Consider the following 18,510-nt stretch of genomic DNA (forward strand, 5'->3'; position numbering starts at 1 on the left):
AGCACAAAAGAAATAGAATTACTAAAAAACCATTAACTAACGATTCAGCAAATGGTCAATATACAATGAGTGAAAAAAACTAAAATGACAAATCGAATATGTAATCAGCATATTAGGAATGTTTGTCCAATGCTATAATCAAGTATCTTCAACATGACATCTACGGAGGAGAGCAAGGATGTAGAGTTTGACTATGGTGATGAATTCTTTACCAAATCAGCCCAAGATACTGTTGAATCTCAAGATGCAGATCCTGCACAGCTGACAGAGACAAATACATCCGTCGAGAGCAAAGAAGAGTTGAATCAAAACAGGATTGAGAATAAATTACCTGAGTTAGAAATTACTGATCATGAACAAGATGTAATGAAATCTACTGGTGAAAAACAAGCTTCCATCAACGATATCACATCGGAGCCTGGTGAATCACCAGAAACTGAGGAGGCCAGGGTTGAAACGAATGCTGAATCTGATGGTGAAGTTGATGAATGGGATGAACTGCAACTGGATCCTAAAAATTGTAGGTGTATAGTTAAACAGAAATTTACTCTTTCAATGAAATCAGAGTCCAATATCATTATTTGAAAGTTTCTTAGAAATTTTTCAAAATATCATATTCCTTTATTCACTAGATAGGCTATAACTGCTCACATGTTTCTGTGTCAAAATCCACCCGTGCTCATTTATATTTTCCAAAATGACTTTTCAATCAAATTACTGCTTTTCTTTCAGCTGCCGAAAATCCTGAAAACATGACATCTCCAATGGAATTCAAAGAAGCTTTGCAATTCTTCGAAAACATCGATCTCAACCAATACGCTGATAAAATACGAACAGCTCCAAAAAGATCTGGGATTTCTTCAGTCTTTCATAACATTGTTGGACCACCGAAACTTCACAAATCACTAGTCCCTGAACGCAATTTGATATTCACTCTAGCCTTGATACCATTTCAAAATGATGAACTGGTGCACGTTCGGATATTACAGACATTATATAAATCATTATCCAACAGGAAATTTGATTGTCCACGTTTTGGCCCTCATTGGGAACTGATCGGGTTTCAAGGTAAGCGAGTAATAATAATTTTGTAAGAACACGAGGCTGACTATGGTTTCAGGTTATTTTAATCTTCAGGTAAAAAAAACAAAACTAATAAAAACGTTGTAAGAACGTAGATGACGACGTAGTCTTTTATACGGAAACACCCGAAAACACGGGGCATTTGTCACCAGTTTTGAATTTAAACTATTAAACTGATGGCAAACACCATAGTGTCCTCCCCCCTGGATTCAGGGGGGGGAATGGGTTTTGAGGTCAAAAGGACGTATAGGGGGGAAAGAATTTTTTTTGTAGCCAGGGTGGGGGAAAACGATGGGGGGGGGAATGGAAAATTTTCATTCTAGGCATGGGGGGAACTCACCAAAATCAATTCAAAATTGAAAAACATCTGGTTTTATTCATTTATTTCAACCAGCAATATTACGGTTTAAAAACAACCATCCTTTCCATTTATTCTTGAATTAGAACTACCTTAGGGAAAACAATAAGCGTTAAATTCATCAAATTACAGCTTTTTATGCGTGAGGGGGGGGGGACAGAGAAATTTTTGGAGGCAGGGTGGGGAAGAATGAGGGGGTGATGGAAAATTTTCATTCTAGGCATGGGGGGGGAGACACCCTGAAGGACACTATGAACACTCGCTGTATTTCGTGTGTTTCCGTATAAAAGATTACGTCATGAATATAAAAAATTAAGAACATCGAGCAGCAGTTTTAGTCCTAGACCAGTAGTTAGTGTATTCCCCTTCTTGAAGTGTATTTTTTAGTATTATCGACTCATTTCTTTCAAACCTAGCAAATCAGAGGAAAGGAGAACAGTTGTTACACTTTGTTTTTTTTCACCTTATAGGTAATGACCCTTCAACAGATCTCCGTGGCTGTGGAATGCTTGGCTTGTTAACAACTCTTCACTTTGTTACATCATCTAACACCAAAACGCTAGCTTCAAACATTTATCAACTATCACGTCATGAGATTCAAAATTTCCCTTTTTGCGTGATGTCTATCAATATCACACGCATCTCTTTACAAGTGCTTCGTAGTGGGAAAATTAACAAGTAAGTCGTTTGTACGTATCGTCAAATAAAGGTAGTCTGATGATAGCTCTAGCACTTTTTAACAAAAATGGAAATTATTCTTTTCTATGTAATTCATGACATTTATGACGTATTGTTTTATACGGAAGCACTCAAAAAAGACCGAGTGTTTGCCACTAATTTTGAACTTGAACAATAAAACTAGTAGCCAACGCTCAGGCTATTTTCGATGCAAACATTACGTAATGAATACCATGAATCCTGATGAGTGATTTCTTGTTAGGTATCTTTATTTCACTGATAAACGTACTTGTCCTTAAGTTATTTTCGAAAATCCTGGTTATAAATTGTACTTTGGACATAAACTGGTCTGGCCCAATGATGCGAGAGGAATTTCTGGAAACGTAGCCAAATGTAAATTTCGTGATTCAAGCAACGATAACCTTCAAAAATGGTCTAATCATCCTTCTATTTTTGTTTCAGAGAGTGCAACCAGCGTTTAAAACAAAGACATAAATCGAAACAGAAATATACTAACGACATAGACCTTACGGTTTACGATGTTTTTCAAGAACTTTACGAAGCCATATTCTACAAATTATATACAGTTTGGAAGAACGAAGGAAAAACAATGACAGAGTCTGGTTTCGTCATAAGAGATATTGAAACATTAGCCAAACAAAAACCAATGGATTTATTGAAAAACTATAGGAAAAGACTTTCTTCTGAAGGAAGCAAGAAGAAAAATGGTGGAAACCAGAATGAAGAGAAAATCGAATCCTTTGTAGGAATTGAAGACTTAGGATGAAGAACGCTTTTCACTAGGCAAAAGAAGGTAATTTAATTAGCACTAACCACTAATGTTTCCTCTGGCAAAGTTACTTGAGCATGTTAACTGGGTATCTTCATTAGCCAATGGGCTTCTTTTCATTCGTTACATTATCTTATTACCAAATTACCGATTGATTGATTGATTGATTGATTGATTGATTGATTGATTGATTGATTGATTGATTGATTGATTGATTGATTGATTGATTGATTGATTGATTGATTGATTGATTGATTGATTGATTGATTGATTGTTTGATTGATTGATTGATTGATTGATTGATTGAGATACAGATGCAAGATTTCTATTTTGCGAGTAAGAGGGTTTTAGAGTCAAATGATCCACTTATAAAGATTTATAATGACCAGGCTCATATAACTTGGACGCACCAATGACAATTTGTGACTGCGTAAATACCCTTCAGTAATTCCTACACTTTACTTTAAAATTATTATTTTGAACTAACAGGAAAGTTGGATTTTTTAAGTTTTCAGGGCTGTATTATTTTAGTAGTTTTTAGTTTTTTTAAAAAATTTTTTATTTTGTACATATGAACTTTGAATTTTAACTGCCCACGTGTAAATTATTGATTCCATAAAGATTAGAATTTTTGAAAGAGAACATTGGTTCGCAAGATGAAGAGCAAACGGTTAAAAAGCCAAAACAAAAACAAATCTTTTATCTTATGTTTTTCCTGTTTTTTTTTCTATTATTTTTTTTCGTCTTCTGTTTTTAATAATCAAAATTCGATAGTTTTTGTATAGCTTTGTGTTATTTCAATCACGAGAATTATTTCGAAGTACCTTGACCATAATACTCTTCTAGAGTCTGAGTATCAAGTGCCTAAAACTCAAAAAGTTTGAGAAAAGTAAAGAGAATGTTTCTCACAATCTTACTTTCTTGTCAAAGTTAAGTACTTTGTAAGTGCCTGTGTCCAGAATGTATTGACAAAGAGAATTATTTAGTTACCCATTGCTTAAAACATTGTTATCGAACTATTTGGACTATAAACGTTTTTTATAAGAACATCCTAGATTTTTGAATTTTGACTTTTTTAGTTTTAAGCCTTAAATGTTCTTAAAATGTTCTCATTTTTACCAGCTCCTTCTGCAATTATCTAAGAGATAATGTTTTGACTTCTGTCTTTAAAACCTGAAAAGTGTTCTTAACAGGACCACAGAAGATATCTCAAACCATCTTATTCCCTTTTTCTTAGCTTGTTCTTAATATTTTGGTCATCGAAACCTTATGTTTTTATAAAGTTTGTTCTTATAGAAAAACGTGTATTTTTACACTGTCTATTTATTTTTCATTCTGAAGAAGCAATTTGAAATTTTTTGGATATCTCTAGACTAGAGATTTTATTTCTGTTAGATTCGATTTCTATGTTGATATTGGTTGCCATGGTGAAGCACAATCAGCTGATCAAATTGCAATACAATATCAAAAGGACGATGACAACAATGCGCCATTATGGTTAAAAGTCTCGTCTTACCAAATAATGTGAGTGATACTTAATATTTTGCTACTTTTTTCTCTTTCTGTCATTTTATAAAATTTGGTTTTGTCAGCATTTTACTTCGTTTACCTCTGAATATGAAAGTCTTAAAGGGAATAAGATGGTTTGAGATATTTGGTCTGTGTAGAAATCTTCTGTGGTCCTGAGAAAATCTCCCAAGTATTTTCGTCTAAATTTTTTCCAAAGTAAAGATATCAAAATGGGTTCTTACGTAGAAATCTTATGGTTTTCTTAAGTCGAAAACATGTATATTATACTTGCCAGATATCTCGAACCATCTGATTGTCCCTTTAACGTCAATTGACTACACAAAGACATTGTTCAAAGGTTTGTCCGTGACGGTAGATGTAAATCTTGAATGTAATTGGCATACGAAAATCTTTTGGCATATCTTCTTTAATGATCGTGTAGGAGGTGTCAATATTCTACGTCAACTCACGAATCTCATTCAAAAAAACACTTGAGAACATTTTGTTTATTTGTATTCGTCTGATGAATTTATGTTTAGTCAATAGAAAAGGTGACCTTGATAAGCCATATTGATGCATATCCGGGAACAAGAAAAATAGTTTAAGTGTTTGACATAGTTTACGAAAAGTTTATGAAAATGCGTTTGTTAATGTCATATTTTACTAAACCATCGATGGGATTGGGTTTCTTTACCTCTCGCTGGTACAATCTCGGTCAAAATATATTGGGAATTTTGGTTAATGCCTCGTTTTCAGCAACTAAAAGTTCGGGTGAAAATGTCGCTTTTGGGCAAATTTATAAATTTATTCGAATATTCAATTCGGGAGGGGTTTATAGACTTCCAGGCTATATTCTGGGCCCTATTGGACCATTGTTGAACTTTTAGTTCCTCAGATCCTATACTCTACCCGTCCAACCTAATTCAGAGCGCTTCCAAATCGTTTGTGGTTGTGAGATTTCGTGGGAATTTCCCTTTTTTCTCAAATATTATGACTTTGATTGTATATTACGGTACTCTTAGGTTCCAAATAAACGGGGGGGGGGGGGGGGGGGGGGGGGGGGTTCGAATAAACGGGGGGGGTTGGAAAATTTTCTAGATTTCAATAAACGGGGGGGGGGGACCTAATTGCCGGGGGGTTGGAAATTGTACTTCTGAAACCCAAAAATAAGGTAAAAATAGGCTAAAATCAGGCTATTTAGAGCAAAATAAGGGGCCTTCTCTTTGACAGCTGAAAATATTCTTAGAGATTAATAAACGGGGGGGGGGGGTCCTAATAAGGTCCGGGGGGTTGGAAAATTTTCGAAAAATTAACAAGCGGGGGGGGGCCGTTTATTTGGAACCTAAGAGTATGCGTTTTATGGAACGTTTTTTTAATGTTGGTTTTTCATTATTTGATGATTTAAGACTTTTACCTTTTTTTTATTGATAATATTCCATTTCTGATTATATTTTCAACGCGCACAAAATCACTATCTAGTTCGAATTCCACAAAGAGTTTACAGCCTTTCGTCTCCGCACGCTGTCGATTGTATCCAATACTTTGAATGTATAGTTTTTTCGTTTTTTTCCCATTTTCCATAATTTCTGAAATTTCACCTGGGTTTAGTTATTCATTACTTAGTTCTCGCCAAAATAAGTTCTTACCATATTTAAATTTTTACTATTTTTGTCCTCGCCAAATCAGTTCCCTTAAAGTAGTTAGGGGACTAAATACAATATCGGGTACCGTGACTTTCGTTACAGCTGTATCAGTCAAGTCTCTTTGGTATGGGGTACCAATTTTCCAAAAAGGTGGAGTATGAAGATAAACCCTGAAATATATTCACTACATTTGGTTCTAAGATTTAGAGATGCCTTGGAGTTTTTACAAGATGCTTAACTGATTGGTTATTTTTAAACAATAGGGATGACGCGTTCTTTAGTAAAAGTAATAAAATCGTTTGTCTCAACGTTTAACGACCAACATAGTCATCAAAGAACTTGTAAAAACTCTAGCTTGACCCAAGATTTAAATTAGTAAATCCTCCTTCAAATGGTGAAAAGTATGGATTTTTAACATTTTTAGTTTTCTCACAACCTCACTTCAAACTTGTACACTTTTTTTAAATACCTGGTTTTATTTTAGCCTTTTCTTGCGAGTGTTGTGTTAACCGTCTGAAAGGTCTTATATTTATCTTTAAGATTAACACAGTGCAAGGATTTCCTCATCTCAGTTTTTTTTTGGTTTGTACGATGTACACGTTTTTGTTATAAGAATAAACTATATAAGAACATAAGGCTTCGATTGCCAAAATGATAAGAACAAGTTAAGAACATTTTAAGTCTTCGCAGACTCTAAAACACCCAATTTCTTGGGAAGATGGACAAAAATGCTCAAGAAATGGTGAAAATAAAAACCTTTTAAGAACATTTTTAGGCTTGTAACTTAAACAGTTAAGAACATCCGAAGGCTTCAAAAATTTTGGATGTTCTTATAAAAAAAGACGTATAAACGTAAATCGTGTAAAGTGTTTCGATTACTCTCTTTCTAAACTATATTTTTACTTCACTTGTTGATTTATGTTCTGTTCAAATTTGCTTTTACTTTGAATATATGTTTCAAATTTGCTTTACTTTGAAGTACAATCATGGTCAAAATCTATTGAGAATTTAGCTTATTTCCTCGTTTTTCGAGTTGGGAGTTCGGGTGAGAAAGTCGATTTTGGGCCATCTCTTAAATTTAATCTGATATATTTCAATTTTGCACGGGTTTATAGACTTCCAGGTTATATTATGAGCCTTATTGAACCATTTTTGAACTTTTGGATCCTCAGATCAGCCTAAGGTCCTAAGTTTTAAGTCCAGCGTTAAAACTCTACCCTTCTAACCTAACTTATAGCAGTTCAAAATCGTTCCAATTTTTCCTCAAATATTACGACCATGATTGTAGTTCGATTTGAAATTATGGCTGTTCAGCCACTTTTCAGCTTATAGAGTGTAATTAATATTTCTGACTTGGTTTTGGGACCCTTCCAGAGACTCAATTGCTAATTTATGGTTATGAATCCCTTCGAGAGCATTTCGAGGGTGTAAAAAGGGACCCTTATGGCTCTCACATACTTGACGCCCATATTTTCTCTAACTACCCCCACCCCCTCTCAAATACGTCACTATTCATTTTTTCCTTCAATAAAGTAGATTCCAAAACTATGTCCATTGGGTTTTTTGACCTGGGAACAAACTTTTTATCCCCTTTGTGGTTTTGATAGAAATTTTCATACCCACTTTGGGAAGAAGTTCCACCGGGGCTCTGAGACAGGGGTGTAGCTGACGATTGTCTACTAAAGACTTGAAACAAGGATAGTTGCATAGAATGAAATTTTTGTTTTTTATCTTGATGGTTAAGACTTGGTTTACTGAGGAATTCTCTCCCTCGATAACTCTTGTAATGACGGTATTAACAACTGAAGTATTTGATTTTTGATTTTTTTGACTTAATGAACTGCTAGAAAGGAGTTGTTTTATACTAACGACGTGTGAATATTTTGTCTCGATACTTCGTTTGAAAATCAGTTACATTTGCGTCTTAAGGGTTCAACAAGCTAGGCAAAACGCATGCTTTGAAATCAATAGTTGAAACTTTTTCAAAAATATAAGCACAATTAATCTTGTCAACGTTTGTTTTTTGTACCGATTCAGTTGTTTTGAGAAAGTTTTCTTGCTAAGAATGTAACATTTGGAGGTATGCCTATGAGACAGAGTTATATCATGTTTTGTCTACCTCGTCATCGATTTTTTAACGTTCTAATCTTACAGAGTCAGTGTTGAGAAATGATGTTTAGCCGAGACAAAGATTTAAATAACAATGGAGTACAGTACCGTTTACCGGCATATGATAAATTCAAAACGCTTAATGAACTTGAATATGAAAAACGTTTCACAAACAACAACCTACATTACGTCAACCCTTTACCACGTGATGAACAGACTTTCAGCGTAACAGGAAAACGCATGGTTCAAGTCAAAGAAAATTTGAGTGAAATCCTAAAACAAATCGAGAAAGAAACTTTAGAACGTTTACAACAATCGCTTGAAGAGAAACATGAAAATTTTCTAAAATCGGAATACGATTTTCCACTGACGGTGGATGAACAACAGGACTCCGACGTTATGTCGGAACACGGAAACCGTGTGTACGTTCCGAACGATACTTATTACCGTGAAAAGGAAATTCAGGATGCAGCACAAAACATCAGTTGTCGAATTTTGTTACGTTATAATCAACCAAATGAAAAGGATCAAGAACCACCAGATTTACAAAACGTCCAACCAAACGTTCAGGTGGAATCGAATAAGCCGCTAGATGATTATTCTAGCGCAAAAGCAGCTTCAGCGAGAACACAAAATGAGAATGATGAAGATTATGAGATTCACGATTTGGAAAGATATTTGGTGAGAACTTGATTACTCTGTATTTTAAAACAAAAGAAATACAGTAGAGTCTCTATAACTCGAACCTCTATAGTTCGAACTTCTGTAACAAGTTTTCTTGTCCCTTCAGATAACAATGCCTCTTATAATTTCCTTATCTCGAACAAATTTGTGCTCCCCTTGCGTGTTCGAGTTATCGAGACTCAACTGTAACACCTTACGCCTTACGCCGCTGAGCAAGCACGAATTTTGAGAAATTCTATTGTTTATTTGGCTTTTATTTGTCAGCATAGAGGCGCTTCTCATTTCTATTCTTGATATGCGTAAGTCGAGATTACGTCATTTTTCATATCGGAAACACCCGAAAAAAACGGAAATTGACCCATGTGTTTGCTATTTTTAGTAACATTCATGAATCAAATTCCGACTTTTTCGGGGGTTTCCGATATGAAAAATGACGTAATCTTACGCATATAAAGAATATCATAAAAAAAGAATCTCTTCATAGGTGGATTCTTGATATTCATGACGTAATCTTTTATATGGAAACACACGAAAAACGCCCGGTGTTTTCCGGGTGTTTTCGTATTATTAAAGATTGCACCATGAATATCAAGAATTGAATTTGGGGTGCTTCGATTTGCAATTAAAGATTTCACCAAAATTAAAGATTTGCGATAAAAAGTCCATGCGAAAAATTTATACACTTGAAATGTTGCTGTATTTCTAATATAAGTTCTATCACTCCATGGAGCAATACAAAAAGCAGTTAGATTTTTGTTTAGAACACAGTCTAAACAGCATGCCTACGTACTGAGTTGGCGTACAGAATTTGCTCCGTCAGAATACAGTATTTTTCTGATTTATCTCAATTTAGCATATGTTAACATAATTGGGGTAGCAAAAACCAAGAGTAAAGCAATAGCAAATTTCATCGACTCAATAGTGGTACAATTGATACTGCTATCTTCTCAGATTTGATATAGTCGGTTTTCAATCATAAAGAGAATCATAGAATTCTCAACTGAAAGTTGAGTTGGAGAGATTTTTCTCATGTCTTGAATCAAACTATCTTATTCTTTATAACTTATTTCATAAGACCTTTTCTAATTTATGGCTTTTTAGATGAAGAAAAACTACATTTCCAAAATTAACTCAAGGTATGAACCTATTTATTTATTTCAACATTTCCTCTTAGACAGCTTATGGCTCTTAAAAACCCGGCAACCATTTTGCCTAAATATCTGAACTATCTAAGGTCTGAACTTATCACAAAATAGTTCTGTTTTTTAAAGAATGTCGTTGAACATGTAACTTTATCCTCTCTCTGTCAATTTTTTGCGACCTTTCTGTCGTTAAAGAAAAAGTCAAACATTGTTAAAGACTTTCAACAGTTTTGAAATTGATATTGCAAATACTTAAGGCTTTGATTGCGAGAAGTGATTTCTTGTTTTTGCTTCAATATTTGCCAAATAAATTTCTTTAAAAATTTCTTCAGTCAATGAGTGTAACCAATTAGATTGTCTAAAACGTAAGAGCTTTTTTTCGTTTCTTGATTCAAGAAAGTTCTGTCGTTAACTATTCCTAGAGAATTTCAAAAAATCACATTGGTACGCAGATTTTAAGCTTTTTTACTTTATGGTGTATAAAATACTGTATAAGCATTTTAAAACGCTTTGATATAAAAAAAGCCAGGAAGGTTCTACACAGAAAGTAACATTACTTTTCAGTTCCCTTAAATACAGAATTTGATTTTGAAAAACTGTTTATCACCCAACTCACACTTACCTGGAACTCTTTTAATTTCAATTTATTCTAAAATCTCTTTTTTTCTTCCAATAAATACACAGCTCTCAAGAGAGTTTTAACAGAAAGTCAAAGAAGAAGATCGAAAACGAATCACCACAGCAATCAACGTCTTTTCCTCCGCTTGTTTTTTCACCTTCACTTCCCTTGTCACAGAAACATCAGTCTAATGCAATGATGGAGAATCAAGAACCATCATTGTTGGCGAAAGAAAGTTTATACTACACCAATAACGAGGTAATTATGATAAATTCTGCATCGCTGCAGTGCACATCAACGCTTTATTTGTTGAGAAATCTTGTTACGAATTGAGATATAAGTTTTACAAAGGCAACAATAGAAAAGAGTTCATGAATTCCCAAGTCAATTGAATGATGACAAAAAATCAATTTTTTTCAACGCCTTTCTCGAAGAGAATCTGTACAGATTTGATAGATTTATAGATAAATTAATTAGAAAATAGCATGTATAAGTAAGTAAGAAATGTACGAATCCTATGAAAAACTATATAATTATTTCTCATTGTCAGTGTCCATTCGTACAACCGAAGATCTTACAACTGCGATATTTACGTGCCAAGGATGTTCGGACGCGAACTGCTCCTTCAGTCAAGTTTTGTCGTGGTTGTCGTCAACATGGAGATTATCATTCACCTAGGTAAGCATAATTTTTCATTGCTTTCTCAAAGGACATGATTAGTTTTCGTTTTCATTAATGTTCTCTATTGGGCTCTTCCTGAAAAAATTTGAATATGGGAGGGTGGAGGGTTTAACAATTTTTTAGACTCCCCAAACATTGTGACTTTTGACCAACCGGCTAACCCCCAACAATAAGCATCAGTTGAACCTCCAGACATTAAAAAATCCCCCCCCCCTAAACAGAACAATTTTAAAATTTGTCAAATTTTGTAGACTTTTCATTAACCCAGTCCAATATATCATCTACCCCACACGTACGAACATTTTCTTGAAGAGCTCATTGTATATTTCCTTGGATTTCCTTCTTGGCTATCCTAACTGAAAAAAAATCATCAATTTGCCAACGTTTCACTCTGATTTTAAAGGATACGGTGAATCTGATGACAACCTCGTTTAATCCCCCGGGGGAGTACTTAAACAGACACGGGTGCTGGGCAGGGGATAAGGGTCAGTTTTTCACCTCCCAAAGTCTCTCTAAGGGTTACACAATTTCAGAGGTCCCGTCTGCACTATTTTGCAGTGAGGATTTACTTATCTGATTATTTTCAGAGGGGACAAAAATTGGAGTATGGTTTTCCACTGTGGGCGATATTTTGGCTAATTTTTCCATTGGGAAGGGGTCCCCGTGGGTCTGTGAGTGTTTCAATCGTTACTAGTCAAACCTGCTTGGTTCATTTACACACTTTCTTCATCACGAATCTTTTCGATAAGCCTATAGTATACCACACCGTTAAAAAATTAGTTGGACAAAGTCAGTCCGTACTTTTTTTACCTACCTGTACCCTTCCTAATTTTTTATCCTTTTGTTGAGATGATCAAGTTCTTTGAGCTGGTTATGTTTTATGTTTCAAAGAGTTAGGAAGTTTGTTTCGATTTGTTTCCAGAACATGCAATATATATATGGAAATCACACTTCTTTTTCCTTACCTCCACAAAAAATGTTCCGAACTATATAACGATCTTACTGTACAGTTGAGTCTCTCTAAGTCGATCTCTAAGGGACCAGGGATTTTCTTCGAATTAGAGAGAGGTTCGAATTACAGAGACTTTTTAAACCACTTTCCAGCTGAGAGGATTAATAAGGCCAAAATTTTGAAGAAAAATATAGCATATGAAAATATTTTTCATTACATCTATTCCCTGGAGAACTCTCTTATCCGATAAAATTAACACTTTTCACCCCCAAAATCTTTCACAAGAATCACTTTCATGTTTTCTTTAGAAAAGAGCTAGTGTTTAGAGTAGAGTGATAGACCCTCTAAAAAAGCTTTCTTACGGGAGAATTTTTATAGTCGAAATAAAATTTAGCGCCTGTTCTCTCTTTGTAATCAACTCTCTTGCTTTCTTTTGATATATATATATATTTCGCTTTATCTAGTCCCATCGTATTTTTAGTATAGCATCTTTAACGAAGAAAGGGCCAGTCTAAGTTTTGAATTTTCGAGACATAAGTATATTTTTTCCATTTTACGATTGTGACAATACCACGATGGATCACTTTAATCGTTCGTTCGTTCGTTCGTTCGTTCGTTCGTTCGTTCGTTCGTTCGTTCGTGAGACAACGTCCTGATATAAAATAGGTGTCAAATGTGAAACGAGAACACTTCTGTAAAAATAAAACTGTTAAATCACCTGCTCTCTTTTTCATCTTCAGGTGTTCTTCAGACAGTATGTACATTCGTCGGTTGGGATCCACTTCAAAACACACCAGTGAAGAAAACCAACCGTCTTCTAACAAACAAAAAAAACCAATCAAAATAAAAACAAATCCAAAGAATCGGTCTGTCCTAAGAAAACCCTCTCGACATTTCACAATACCTGACCCTTTAAGTAGAGCCCAAAGACCTGATTTCAGTGGAAACCTAAAAGCTACGAACTGTCAAATTTGTACCAGTAACAAGTTAAAAGGTATTGATTGTCATATTTGCTCGAAAACCCGATTACAAGAAGCTGGAAAATCGGACTCATTTATCGGATTAAAATCGTCACAAGACTGGATGTCTGCTTCTAAACCAAGAAAACACTCGAAGCCGGCAAATCATAACCGACTGAGGAACATTTCTGGAGCAAAGCTTAACCAGTCGTTACCCAATCGGTTAGGATTGCATGACGATGAAGAGCCTTTCTCTATTGGACAATACGTAGACCAGAATGGTAACTTTTTGTTAAGATCAAAGGGTTTGGATAGTTTGAACAATGTTGATTCTATGATCAGTGATAAATTTATGATTTCCGATTTCGGTAAGCTTCTTGCCGAAGATGATTCGAACCATCCCACATTATCTTTACTACGTATTGATGGTATCCGTAAAATGCCGTTACCGCCTATCCGGAATTCCGGTGAAGGGATAGACAGGGAGTACTTCGAGAATTATGGCGCTTTTCTTGAGAAATTGAGTGAAGACGAACTACGTTTGTTTTTGATGGGTCGCGTCCAACCGAACATCAAAAGGATATACCCTGGATACAGGTAACTTTTATAATAGCTTTGGATCATCAATCTGATGAAACTTTTGATAAGATGATAATTCATTTGACAATAAATAACCCGATCTCATAGATCTGATCGGATTTTTTCAGCCAATGGTGGTGAAAATAACGGACTGAAACTCGATGGGGATTCGTATTCCCATATTCTTTATGCCTGGGGATTTGAAGTCAAAAAATTGAGCGGGGATGGGAAAAATAGCATAATATTTTGCAGTGACGATTTTCCAGTCGAAGGGGTTTCAGTAGGTCTGTGATAAGGGGGTGTCAATAAGGCAGAAACATTTTAGCTTTATGACACGGAACTTGTTTTTAAAGATACTCTTTTTCATGATGTTGCAAGGAGGCACGCCTCTATGCTAACGAATCAATGATCTCAAAATTTAGGGGAAAGCTGTTCTAAACCAAAAGGTTTGAAAATGCTGTGTAAGCTAATGATAGGAGATAACGTTAGATGGTGTCCTTTAAGAAGTGAGTATACTTTAGGCGTACAAACTTTCCCGATCGGAAACACAAATTTTGACCTTTTTCGCGAAAATTGTACCATTGTACCAGTTGTACCAAAGAGTACCATTGAATGGCTAGACTTTCTCATTTCCAAATAAAACATGTTTCCGGGATTTTTCCGCTGCTTTTCCGGGCATATTGACAAAAATGCTGCTTACAAATTTGTATACAACACACGTCAGTCTTGAGACTGAGCGCTTAACAAGTCGAAGCTACTTTTGTATCTATCCAGAGTGTTTCGTCGTTGTGTATAAGATTTCCTGTGCCATTTTTCTAACGGAGAAAGACCAGGACTTCGGGTAATGAAAATAAGGAAAGTTCGGAAAGTTAGGCAGTTTCGTGAGTAAACACAAGATTTTCCGTACCTTTAGAAACAAACCCTTTCCAATCTCATGCCAGTTATCTCGGCAAAAATAGCGGAGATATTTCGGAAAAGTGACAAGAATCTTAGTGCAGAAATGGGAATCTTATTCAAAACGACGGTAATGCTTTTACTCAAAGTTTGCCATCGTTTGTTTCATTCCATTCACTGATTTTCCTTTAGGTCTCGTCAGAAACAATCAGTGGCAAGGCACAGAAGAGGCAACTTGCAAGACAATACAAATGATTTATTTCCCGGTGAGGAGGAAGAGTCGAGTGGAGAGTTTTTGCATGACGAAGATTCGCTTCTCCTTAACAGCAAGTCCATTGACGATTCACAAGACGACCAAAAATCTCTCAAAAGCTTACTCACGCCTTCTCCGCCTCCAACACCACCCATAAGAACACCATCACCTGAAATAGAAAATGAAAGTTTTCCCCAATCACTTGATGATGATGAAAAAAGTCTGATTCTTCCATCAGAATCTTCAATCGATCCTAACTTCATTGAAGAGTACAACAAATCGTTACTGAAACAACAAGACAACGATAAAACGTCAGCTAGTTTATCTGTCCAGTCATCAGAGCTGACAGTCAAACTTGATTTAGAAGATGAATCAAATAACTTGAATTCAACAGTGATAACACCAGTGTTAGACCAATCACCTTCCTCCAATGAAGAATCTGGTCTAGAAAATGCAGCAGACAATATCGAACAAGACCTTTCTGACTCCATAGAAAAAGACTCCTTGATTACGAATGAAAACCATGATAATGAAAACGTTGATTCGTACGGGACCAAGGAAGATGATTATTCTTTGAACACGATAGGTAAGACAAACAAAAATATGCACATTAAAGTTTCCAAATGACCTGCAGTGGAAATAAAAAAGTTTTTGTGCTCGTTGAAATGGTAATAAGAAGTGCAATATCATCAGATAGAAAAATTCGAGAAAATTTAAAAAATGAAGATAAAAAATGAAGAATGAAAAATATCAAACTCTTGTAGGGTTATGCTGTTCTGCAGATTATATCGAGACAAACTTGACTAACTATTAGTCCAATACCCCCCCCCCAATAAGGTTTGAGTATTTTGGCATTTGTAACCTCTAACGTTAGAGTTGTTGCCTGACGGTATAGGGAGAAGAATAACATAACTGATGATCACCCTCTTAATTGGCGTGGCAGGAGACATGAAAGTAAATAACTTTTCGATACATAATTTATCTGTTTACTTGTTCATTCTCTTAACCTAGAGTCTTTATCCCAAAAACTAAACATTTCATTGTTACATATTCAGAGGCTGAACGGCAAAATGAAGAGTCAGAAGATATTCAAGATGAAACGAATCCACTGGGAATGAGCGAAGATGACCGATTTCAAGACCAGGTTTGTTGTGTCAAATGAATCAGTTATGAATTACATGCTTTTTATAAGATCATCCAAAATTTTTGAAGCCTTCAGATATTCTTAATTTTCTAGTTTTAAGCCTAAAAATGTTCTTAACATGTTCTTATTTTCACCGGGCCAACGTCAACGGGGGGGGGGGGGTCATGGCAGGGTCACTGGCCTCCTCAATTTTTTTTCAAATAAGAAGTTTCTAGGCAAGATCAGTCTGAAATAGGATCATTAGAAATTATACGAGCATAACCGAAGAAACAAAAAATCCTTTAAGAATGAAGCAGAGACTTAAGATTTTCTAGTATACTTTATTCAAATATAGCCGTCACTCGTCTGATCTTATTTGTAAATGTATTTTATCTCTAAATTCTGTGCACAATTAAATTGAAATTTTCTGTTTATTCTTTAGAAGAAACAAAGCTTACGATCAGCATCTCCATTGCCACCAATTGACGAATCATCCACCATATTAAATGGATCACGTGACCATATCGACCAATCAGAAAGCGAGAATATAGAAATTGACCAATCACAGATTGAGGAATCGAATGAGATAGTAATTGATAATGTTCAAGAACCACCACCTATTGTGTTTGAAGCCCCACCTATCCCAGCATTAAAATATGTAAATGATTATTTTTAACTTTTTAATACTTCTACCCGTATAAATAAAAAAGCTGTCTTCAATGTGTACTATATTATTCCATGGATTGAATGGGAAAGTTTGGTATACTACACTTTTTTTTTATAAGAACAATTTTATAAGAACAATGAGGCTCAAAAATGCCAAAAAATAAGAACAATTTAAGAACAATCCTGAGCCTGGAGTTGCTGAGTTTTAGGTAAAATAAGGGCCAAATTAATGAAATTAGGGTTCAAACCCAAAAATACCCCCAAATTAGCCCTAAAAATAAGAACAGGATAAGAACAATTTGAGGCTCGAAGTGCCAAAAAAATAAGAACAGCCGAGCCTCAACAAAAATTTACTGGTTCTTATAAAAAAAAAAGTGTACCCAAAAACAAAACAAAGTACTAACGGTATCATAAATTTATTCAATTTTTCAGGAGTATAAAGACCATCAAAGAAAGCCAAGCGAAAAGAAGACAATGTTTAAGACTCAAGAAAAACCAAAGAAATTGAAGAAACCACCTAAAAAACCTCGTCTCCTTGACCTCAGGTACTAACATACATAAATGGAATACATTTTCGCGGGGATTGAGTTTTGCGGATGAGTGGATTAGGTGTCATCCGCGAAATTAAGTCCCAATAGAAATTTGGAAAAGCCTTATCCGCGAAATGTTTCTAAACAAAACTAAAAAATGTCAAATACTTTTTGAGTGGTTACTGGCATGAAAGAGGTGCTAATAATGCGTATTTCAAAAAACAAAATGCATGATTTGACAGTAAAAGTCACAAAATTGTGAAAATATTGTCAACCAACAGTTGATTTAGACAAATCCATCTTTACCCAACGACTTTGAGTCTTTCATAATTTGATTTCAGTGCACTTCTCAATATTTTAGCATGGAGTTATTGACTTGTTAGAAAATGCTCGTCAATGCGCCAGTTCCGTATAAAAAAACTGTTCAATATGGTATGAGTTTTTCGCCAGTCAAAATTATTCAAGTATTGATATTCGAACTAACTTTTTCGCAGGTTTGAGCAGTTCAAAGCTCAAAGAAAGCAAGCTAACATGGAAGATATTGAAGATGCTAATTTTGAGCGTAAGTTACACTTTCCGTATTACTTCGAATAAATTCTTTTGTTTTTAGGAGGGGTGTTTATTCGAGGAGGCTTTTAAAGAAAGGGGTGTTTATTGAATAATTTATAACCAAGGTTACTTACTACTATTGTTTGAGTACAAATCTATTACCTTAAGTGTATTTATTTTGGCGGGGATTAAATTTGGCGGATTTGGCGGTTTTAGGCGAAATCCGCCAAATTAAATACCCGCCAAAATTAACAAAAATAGAATTATGTGAAGAATCACAACTTTTAGTATATTTTTGAGTAATTTTTACCCATTTCAGTGTGACAAAATTTCCAATTCGCCAAATTAAATCCTCGCCAAAATTTCCAAAATTGATCAACCGCCAAATTAAGTACACGCCAAAATTAATACACTTAAGGTAACTTAGAGCGGGTCAAAATCATTTACAATACTATTAAGTTTTCCTTTATATTATACTTCTTTACAGCTACTTATTTCAAATAAACGCCCCTCCTAGAGTGAGGTTTTTATTCGAAGGGGGTGTTTATTGAAAATTTACGAAGTAATACGGACAAGGTATTTCTAACCTTTTTTATATGAAGCACTAAATTACCAATTATTATCGACCAATTCTATGTTTATCGTTTTGTATCTTAGGCGAAGGAACCATGCTTGATTTTGCATCAAAATATTGTATACTAAGGTTAGT

General features: G+C 35.0%; 2 protein-coding genes across 3 annotated transcripts in view; both read left to right on the forward strand.

Annotated features, from left to right (window-relative positions):
* LOC136805910 (ELMO domain-containing protein 3-like) lies at positions 1 to 4,433 on the forward strand. 2 transcript variants are annotated; one of them, XM_067062486.1, is made up of 5 exons: positions 1 to 520; positions 733 to 1,068; positions 1,912 to 2,119; positions 2,582 to 2,933; positions 4,305 to 4,433. In XM_067062486.1, the coding sequence occupies exons 1-4, from the start codon at positions 154 to 156 to the stop codon at positions 2,904 to 2,906; spliced, it is 1,236 nt and encodes a 411-aa protein (XP_066918587.1). In that variant the 5' UTR covers positions 1 to 153; the 3' UTR covers positions 2,907 to 2,933; positions 4,305 to 4,433. The 2 variants fall into 2 exon arrangements, with proteins under 2 accessions (XP_066918587.1, XP_066918586.1); XM_067062485.1 differs by lacking the exon at positions 4,305 to 4,433 and having other exon boundaries at positions 2,582 to 3,588.
* Positions 4,365 to 18,510, forward strand: part of LOC136805903 (interaptin-like) — a 25,913-nt gene continuing 11,767 nt past the window's right edge. The window contains exons 1-12 of the mRNA XM_067062478.1: positions 4,365 to 4,433; positions 8,216 to 8,851; positions 9,956 to 9,990; positions 10,681 to 10,873; positions 11,166 to 11,293; positions 12,989 to 13,804; positions 14,873 to 15,519; positions 15,989 to 16,077; positions 16,499 to 16,714; positions 17,155 to 17,267; positions 17,747 to 17,814; positions 18,459 to 18,504. Of these exons, the coding sequence (XP_066918579.1) occupies positions 8,231 to 8,851; positions 9,956 to 9,990; positions 10,681 to 10,873; positions 11,166 to 11,293; positions 12,989 to 13,804; positions 14,873 to 15,519; positions 15,989 to 16,077; positions 16,499 to 16,714; positions 17,155 to 17,267; positions 17,747 to 17,814; positions 18,459 to 18,504 (2,972 nt within the window). The 5' untranslated portion in view covers positions 4,365 to 4,433; positions 8,216 to 8,230. The remainder of the gene's footprint in view (positions 4,434 to 8,215; positions 8,852 to 9,955; positions 9,991 to 10,680; positions 10,874 to 11,165; positions 11,294 to 12,988; positions 13,805 to 14,872; positions 15,520 to 15,988; positions 16,078 to 16,498; positions 16,715 to 17,154; positions 17,268 to 17,746; positions 17,815 to 18,458; positions 18,505 to 18,510) is intronic.

Source organism: Clytia hemisphaerica, unplaced genomic scaffold (genome assembly GCF_902728285.1).
Source record: "Clytia hemisphaerica strain Z4C2 unplaced genomic scaffold, Clytia hemisphaerica genome assembly, whole genome shotgun sequence".
In the NCBI taxonomy this organism is placed as follows: domain Eukaryota; kingdom Metazoa; phylum Cnidaria; class Hydrozoa; order Leptothecata; family Clytiidae; genus Clytia; species Clytia hemisphaerica.